The sequence below is a fragment of the Heterodontus francisci genome, chromosome 28 (assembly GCF_036365525.1).
Source record: "Heterodontus francisci isolate sHetFra1 chromosome 28, sHetFra1.hap1, whole genome shotgun sequence".
Classification (NCBI taxonomy): domain Eukaryota; kingdom Metazoa; phylum Chordata; class Chondrichthyes; order Heterodontiformes; family Heterodontidae; genus Heterodontus; species Heterodontus francisci.
In genome coordinates this window covers 17,790,291-17,799,440 of record NC_090398.1, presented here as the reverse complement: position 1 = coordinate 17,799,440, position 9,150 = coordinate 17,790,291, and the positions used below count along the sequence as shown (strand labels likewise).

At 41.2% G+C, this 9,150-nt stretch overlaps 1 protein-coding gene across 1 annotated transcript; it reads left to right on the top strand.

Annotated features, from left to right (window-relative positions):
• Positions 1–255: 255 nt before the first annotated feature.
• Positions 256–6,251, top strand: LOC137345295 (probable G-protein coupled receptor 139). Its single transcript, XM_068008779.1, has 2 exons — positions 256–325; positions 5,347–6,251. Exons 1-2 carry the CDS (start codon positions 256–258, stop codon positions 6,249–6,251), a joined length of 975 nt encoding a protein of 324 aa, XP_067864880.1.
• The last annotated feature ends 2,899 nt before the right edge of the window (positions 6,252–9,150 follow it).

Below are 9,150 nucleotides of genomic sequence, written 5' to 3'. Positions count from 1 at the left end.
TTTAAAACAGTATTACATTTATTTTTGTTGCAATAGTCCTTAACATAGATTCTATTGCATAATAACCTTTTAAATAAAAGAGGCTGCTTGGCTGCTTGCTCAAATTACTGTAACTAATATTGCTTATTATGCAACCAGGCTTAATGTCTCTCTAGCGGTTTCACATCACTATAAACGCTGGTTGCTTTGAACATAGTATGAAATCTGGTCAGTCAGAATCACTGAGTTCATACCAACGGACTTCCCTCACAGAAAATGGGATACCCGGTAATCTTTCAAATAGAACGCATTTACTACCCCTCTCTTGCAGTTATTGGCGTTGTTGGTAAGGATTTCGATCCAGTATTAATTGTGTAAACCAATGTTCACTGTTGCTGCTCTTGTGCTTTGCTTAACTGGAACAGACATTCCTTGCTCTGTGCATTACCACGTCATATGAACTGTGCTACTAGTTGAATCAATAGCATTTTTGCTGCAAGGTGATGAAGATGAAATTATTAAAATTCTGAAGAATCTTTATCTCCAATCAATTAATGTTTCTGGATTCTTTCTCTTCACTAAGTGCTTTGCATACCCACTTCCAGAGAAAATACTCGAATAAGATGATATATAGGCATTCATTAGTTTATGCAGCTTTATTTTTATATCATGGTAAGTGATTACCTGCTCAATATAGGGCAATACATTTTCCCGTTTCCGCTATAAACTAATATCTCTATTTCTTTTGATTGCTGTGAATTAATATTTCATTTGGATTCCGTGAAAGATGTGATCAAGTGGACTTTCTCTCATTTGTTGTCGCTTTAATGATTGTATTCTCAGAACACTAAATACCAAAATAGTAGAACATTATGTTTGTCATTCTACATTGCAACCCATAGTTATTTGAGTTCATTAATAACTTAGAGATGAGAGCCATTGATCAGTGCCTTCCAGATCTTCTGACATATATCACTGGATGTGTACTATTCTCTTCTATGAATAATTATACTTCCTGATTTCTGTCACCACAAATTGTGTAATTATAGAATGTGAGTGGTGGAAATTCGTCTCCAGCCATGGTTCGAAACTGACTCTATTGGATTTCACACTCATTGCATGCAGCGCTTGATATTCAGATCCTTTGCAATTAATTTAACTGAATATCGCGTATAATGGCAGCTAATTCGATACCACCCCATTTTTGCCATTGCCCAAAGTGAATTTTTAACCCTCAGCATAAAAATATATTTTTTTGTTTGAATAGAGATACGGCAATAACACGTTCAGTGAATAGACGCATAGAATTTGAAAATAGCACATTGGCTGTACAATCAGGAGAAACAAGAACACAATTCTTGGTACTTAGTACTCCTTGAAATTTTGCGCTTAACCACTGTGCCACTGTGCTTCCCTCTCTGCGTACCCTCTCTAAAAGTTACCTAATGCACACAGGTGAATTTAAGCTAATTCGTGGAGCAAATTATTTGTAGCCTAACTCTCAGCTTTGCAGCTATTGAGATAGCCTATTTCTGTGCTGTACACATCTCTCTCTTTTGCCTTTAATTACTCAATTACAAACCGCAGTTTGGTCTAGGAACTAAAACATCCTGAGGGAATTTTGCATCATTGACGTCTTATTTCCGCACCTAATCCATATTACCAAAGACTTGCACCCCACAACTTGCGTTTTGCTTTGGTTTAGCCCCAAAGTTGTTGCTTGACACTTAACAGCTGGATGCATGTTTCGATGCAATAAAACCAAATATTCATGAATAATTTTATAAAAAGTTTGTTTCTTATTCTTTTTGTGGACTTTTGTGTCGTTGGTTGTAACATCACATATTGCCCATTCTGAGATGTTCATTAGAAGTTGATGTTGGGACGTCCTCTGAACGTAGTAGCTGTCGTTCGTGATGTAAAGGTGCATTCTATTCTTAGAGACGACTGAATGGCTTTCTAGTTCATCTCAAAGTGTGGTTAAGAGTTGACCAGACTGGATAAGAATGTTAGGTTTCCTTCGCTAAAAGGTATTTGTGAATCAATTCGCCTATCACGACAGTCAAACGCCTTCATGACGACTTTTATTGCCAACAATACTTCTTTTCATTTAATTGGCTTAAACAACACGGAAAGAAGGCATCTATACCATCTTGCCAGCGCCTCTGACAGAGCTATTAAACTGTCTACTTCTCTTAGCCCTGCAATGTTTTCTCTTTTTTTCAGTAGAAATTTAAATCCCTTTTGTATCTTACAATTAAATATGTTTCTTCGGACCTTTCAGGCAATGCAATTCAAACCATCTTTCTGAGTAATAAGAAAAGTCCCCATATGCTCTCTTTTTGCCAATTACCTTAAAACTGCACCTTTCTGTTACTCTCACTCCTGCCAAGTGGTGTAATTTTTCTTTACCGACACTATCTACACGCCTTCATTGTTTTGAAATCTCACTTTAGCATTCCCTGCTCCAAGGCGAAAAATCTCAGCTTCTCTATCTCTTCACAGAATTGAATTCCTTCATTCCTGGTACTATTCTCAGAAATCTCATCTGCACCCTCTCTTTAAAAGTTTTAGATCTCTCCCATAGCATGGTGCCCAGAATTGAAGACAATGCATCAGCTCATGCCTAAGCTATGATTTATAAATATTTGTAATAACTTCCTTGCTTTGCGCTCCATGCTTCTATTTATAAAGCCAAAGTTCCTCCATGCTTGTATAACTGTACTCTCAAGTTTAGCTGCCAACATCATTTTACTTATATTCAGTAGTGGGATGTGGGCATCGCTGGCTATTCTTGCACTTGTTTTCCATCCTTAATTGCCTCTGACATAGTGTTGGTGATCTGGCTTGTTGAACTGTTGCAGTCCTTGTGATTTAGGTACACCAACACTAGGGAGTGCCATGATTTTAAACCAACAACAGTGAAGGAATGGCGATATAGTTCCAAGTCAGAATGGTGTGTGACTTGGAGGGGAACTTGCAGTTGATGTTGTTCCCCTCCATCTGCTGTCCGTGTCCATCTGAGTGATAGAAGTCGTGGTTTGGAATGTGTTATCGAAGCAGGCTTGGTGAGTTGCTGCAGTGTATTATCTAGATCGTGCACAATGCTGCCACTGTGCATCTGTGCCAGAGGAAGTGAATTTTGAAGGTGGTAAATGGGGCCCCAATCATGTGCGCTGCTCTGTCTTGGATGCTGTCGAGCTTCTTGAGTGTTGTTGGCGCTGCACCCATCCAGGCAAGTGGAGAGCGTTCAATTACACTCCTGATTTGTGCCTGATAGATGGTGGACGGCACTGGGGAGACAGGAGGAGAGTTACTCGCCTCAGAATTCCCAGCCTCTGACCTGCTTTTTCCACCATTGCATTAGCTGGCTGGTCCAGTTCTGTTTCTGGTAAATGGTGATCCCCAGGATGGTGATAGTGCGATATTCAGTGATCGTAATAAAATTGAATGTCAAGAGGAAATGGTTAGATTCTCTCCAGTTTGAAATGATCATTGTCTGGCATTTGTGTGGCTCGAATGTTATTTGCCATTTATCAGCCAAAGCCTGGATGTTGTCCAGGTCTTGTTGCATCTGGACACGGACTGCTTCATTATCTGAGGAGTGGCGAATGTTGCTGAACATTGTGCAATCGTCAGCAAACATCCCCACTTCTGACCTTATTATAGATGCAAGGTCATTGAGGAAGCGGTTGAAAATGTTTGGGCCTAGGACACTGCCATGAGGAAGGTCTGCAATGATTTCCTGGGACTGAAATGATTGACCTCCAACAAGCACAACAATGTCCCTTTGTGCTAGGTATGATTACAACCAGCTGATTCCCATTGACTCCAGTGTTGTATGTATTCCCTCAGCAGTCTCTGTTCCTGTACTCCATGTGCAATTGTAGCATTTAGTCTATCCTGCATCTCATAAGTTTTCCTTCCAAGATGAATCACTTGCCACATATCCGCATTAACCTGCATGTGTCTGCCGATTTCACTCGTTGGTATATGTCCTCCTTGACTGTCCTCTTCACTGTTTATTGCATTTCCAAACTTTGCACCATCTGCACTTTGAAATTATGGCCGAGATTTCCAAATTCGGGTTATTGTTATTTGTCCTAATACCGAGCTGTGGGTGACATTATTCGTAGGCTTCACGTCAGCCTGAAACAAAACTACTTTCTGTTTTCTTTATTTCTGCTTTCAGTCTGACAGCCAATTTCGTGTTCACACTACCATTGCCATTTTAATCCAATGTGTTTCAATATTTCAATTTTGCTAACATGAGTTATTTTTCAACGATATTTCTATTTCACAGCTGGCATTTTACTTCGGATTAGTCCAGTAATGTAATCGCTACAAAGCTGTAACTGTTGGAAACTATCAGCTAGTCCTATCTCTCTATTGCTGCTGCATTGGATCTAGCCTTCTGCTATCTCCTCTGTGATCCTACCTTCACAGTCTCCGGCAATTTGGAGCCCATGTTTCGATGTGACTAATATAAGTGAGACAGAATGGGAACCAGAGTCCACGGCCAATGATATAGCAGCCAAAACCCCACACTTAATCTTCCTCATCCGCCTTTACTCACCCTTCAAAAACACAAGCAGATGTCAAGTCTTATAATAAGATACCGATTTGGTCCATTGATTCATCCTCCTTCGTCTGTATTGCAAGTGTGTCCTTAAATTCTCCATTATAACTTCATTACACATTAAACAATACGCTTATCCTATTCAATGTAATACAATCTCATGATCCATTGTTGATTTGTTTCATTGATCATTATACTCTATGATTTTTACTGTAGTTTACTGTTTGCTGTGACTGCCGATTCTAGCCACCGTATTTCAGTCAAGGGAAAGAAGCACATAAAAGAAAAAGAAGCAAAGCAAATCCTGAGCTTCAGATATCTCAGATGTGGGGAGATATTGAAGTATCTGAGAGTGTTAACTTTGGACAAGGGTAGACAAGGGAAAGAGAATTCAATCATAAATGATCCCTAATAAAATAGAAAAAGATAGATGGATGCTCCTAGTTGCTGTCCATACATTAGCAGCTTTATTTAATTCACTTTAATTCAGTTTCACAACTTGCCCGGGTGAGACTAAAATCTTAAACTTGAGCTTATGAATCATTCCACGATGGCATCCTTCCACTAAAATATTCCAATTCATTTTGATCTCTATTGCTAATCTTGCTTCTTATTGTTTCATTATTTGCTTTCTGTCCAGTACTCCTTGAAATTTTGATACTGATCTAGGAACAGACAGAGAATTAGTTTCAATTGCTGCATTTCTAATTTTCTATATTCTATTAGGCTGATGCATTTTCGGTGACTTTGGCCACTAAAATGACCCTGTTTCATTATTTTTCTTACAGTTAACTTAGTGGCGATCGTGATCCTGAACAGAGGGAATTGTGGTCTATCAAAATGCATCACTCACTACCTGGTTGCAATGTCAGCAGCAGATCTACTGCTCGTTATTCTTAATGTCATACTGAATCGAATTAATAATATTTATTTCCCAGTTAGTTTCTTGTTCATCACTCCTGTGTGTTCAGTGCGAGTCGCCTTGCTTCTTGCAACTCTGGACTGTTCTGTCTGGTTCACAGTTGCTTTCACATTTGATCGGTTTGTAGCCATTTGTTGTCAGAAGCTAAAACCAAAATATTGCACAAAGAGAACTGCGGCTGTTGTTATTGTAAGTGTCAGTGTCGTTAGCTGTGTGAGGTCCATTCCCTGGTACTTTGTATTTGTTCCTTTAATTATTATTGACAATATACCTTGGTTTTGTATCCAAACGCCATACTATTATACCTCAATCTTTTGGTCAACGTATGAGTGGATTGACAGTATTATAACACCGTTGCTTCCATTTGTTTTCATTTTGGTATTCAATGCTCTGACAGTCAGGAACATCATAACAGCCAATCGACTCCGGAGAGGGCTCCGTGGACATGGTAAAGGACAGAATCATATTGATCCAGAAATGGAGAACCGAAGGAAATCCATTATTTTGCTTTTTGCATTGTCCGCAAATTTTATCCTGCTGTGGATTCCATATGTTGTACATTCTTTGAACTGGCAAGTTACAAACTTTAATTATGCAGACAAAAGTCTTAGCGATCCAATATATATTGCTCAGCAATTTGGATTTATGCTCCGTCTTCTGAATTCCTGCACCAACACCTGCATTTATGCACTAACTCAGTCGAAATTCAGGGAGGAGTTAAAAAATGGGTTGAAATATCCATTTTGTCTGATCGTTAAATTATTTAAGTAACAATACAAACTGACATGCAACAGGAGCTGCATTCCCAGTGCTGCAACTCAGTCTAATTTCAAGTTGCATCCCAAAATGTCACTGTACAGACACTGCAGGAGGGTGCATGTTATACTAAATTTGACTTACGATGGGCAAACAAATCTTCAAAGATTTGGGTCTAGACTTTTCAATCCCACCCTTTGCTTCACCAATTCTCGTCTGTTTTCAGACCCTCCTTAACAATCTAATGAGCCTTGCTTTGACTTAGAATACATTTTGTTGGATTATGCTTCTCCGAAATGCCATAAAATGTTTTTCATACGTTAAAACAACAAGCTGTTATTGTATTTTTAGATTTAATCCTATGTAATTACAATAAAGGAGGCTCCATTACACCTGTGCTGCTCCCTGAAACAATAATACACATAGCCCATTTCAGCGATTGCTTCCTTAAATGTTTCTTTATGTATTATGTCTGAACATCCATTTGCATTAAAACAATCTACTCATGCTTTTACTGATAATATTTCATTTAGGCCTTCAAGTATCTCACTCACCAACCAATGAAAATAGTTCCCTGGTTAACTTCATCAAAAACCTTCAGAATCATAAACATTTTGATCAAATCACCCCCTACACTTGTTATTTCTCATGAAAGGATTTGCAACAGAATTTTCACGGTCCTGGGGTGCAACGTGATCAGTCTGTTTACGCTTCCGTTTTCTCCTCAGGATGTGGAGGTTGCTTTGCGCCCATCTGAATTGACCAGCGAATGTGTTCGAGGGTCGTTGCAGTGTTTGTGATGAAGGTGCTCCCTCAGTGCTGTTAGGGGGCAATTCCAGGATATTGACCCAACGATAATGAAGGAATAGCCAATATATGCCCATGTCATGAGGAGAGGTACCTGGAGGTGGCATTGCGCTGATGTTATCTTTGTTCTTAACTCTGTTAATGATAGTGTCCAGAGGAGGAAGATGCTGTTGAAACCACCGATGTGAGCTCCTGCAATGCCTCAGATGATTTCTACGAATTCCTGTGGCACTGCACTGCGAAGTAGGAGGGATGTCTGTACAGCCTTATGAAAGTAGCTCCTCAGCACCACTCTGGTACACCCATCTCTGCCGGCTCCCACAACCACCAATCCCCACCCGATTCTTGGTTGCTTCTGTGGCTGAAACCCAGTACATTTGTTTGGACAATAGGCCGCTGCAGAAAGAACTGTTAGGAACCAGCTAAGATTGTACTTCTTTGGGCAGTCAATGGCATAAGCCATAGATTTACAAGTGGCAGGAAGACCCAGCCCTTCTTGTCCTTCACCTCCATACACTTACTACCTTCATTTTCCCTAATAGGCCCCACACCACCTCTTACATCCCACTTACAACTTGCCTGCCAGAACAAGATTCTTAGATTAGTTTTTTTTAATTTAGCTGCCATTCTGTTGTTGTATTTTCCCGTTGCCAGTCATAGTTTCCTGCTCATTTTGTTATGATTGAGGCAGGAAGAGTGCACTGTTTTTTCCAGCCCCACTTCTCCCCGCATGGATCGGTTGGAGCGGCAACTGGATGCACTTAGGAGCATGCAGGTGGCAGAAAGTGTCACAGACAGGAGTTTTAGAGAAGTGATTACACCCAAGGTGCAGGCAGATAGATTTGTGCCCGCTAGAAGGGGCAGGCAAGTCAGTGCAGGAATCCCCTGCGGCTATCCTCCTCTCTAACAAGTATACCGTGTTTGGATACTGTTAGGGGGGATGGCCTATCAGGGGAAAACAGCAGCAGCCAGAGCAGTGGCACCACGGCTGGCACTGTTGTTCAACACGGAGGGACAAAGCGCAGAAGAGCAATAGTTATTGGGGACTCTATAGTCAGGGGCACAGATAGGCGATTCTGTGGACGTGAAAGAGACTCCAGGATGGTATGTTGCCTCCCTGGTGCCAGGGTCAAAGATGTCTCTGAACGGACAGGGGGCATTCTGAAGGGAGAGGGTGAACAGCCAAAGGTTGTGGTACACATCGGTACCAACGACATAGGCAGGAATAGTGATGCGCTCCTGCAGGGGGAGTTTAGGGAGTTAGGTAGAAAGTTAAAAAACAGGATCTCTAGGGTTGTAATCTCGGGATTACTCCCTGTGCCACGTGCCAGTGAGGCTAGAAATAGGAAGATAGTGCAGCTAAACACTTGGATGAACAGCTGGTGTGGAAGGGAAGGTTTCTGATATCTGGACCATTGGGCTCTCTTCAGCGACAGATGGGACCTGTACAAGAAGGGTGGGTTGCAGCTAAACTGGAGGGGCACAAATATCCTGGCTGTGAGGTTTGCTAGCGTCACTCGGGAGGGTTTAAACTAGTGTGGCAGGGGGGTGGGAACCAGAGCAGTAGGACAGCAAGTGAAATAAATGAAGGGGAACTAGTAAATAAGGCCAGTAAGACAAAGTGGAAGAGCAGGCAGGGAGATGTTGCGGAGAACAGCGGGACTGGTGGTCTGAAGTGCATTTGTTTCAATGCAAGAAGTAGAACAGGTAAGGCAGATGAACTTAGAGCTTGGATTAGTACTTGGAACAATGATGTTGTTGGTATTACAGAGACTTGGTTGAGGGAAGGAAAGGATTTTTAGCTAAATGTTCCAGGATTTAGAAGCTTCAGGCGGGATAGAGGGGGATGTAAAAGGGGTGGGGGAGTTGCATTACTGGTTAAGGACAATATCACAGCTGTACTGCGGGAGGACACTTCGAAGGGTTCATGCAGCAAGTCAATATGGGTGGAGCTCAGGAATAGGAAGGGTGCAGTCACGATGTTGGGGGTTTACTACAGGCCTCCCAATAGCCAGTGGGAGGTAGAGGAGCAGATATGTAGACAGATTTTGGAAACATGTAAAGGGAACAGCGTTGTAGTGGTGGGTGATTTTAACTTCCGCTATAT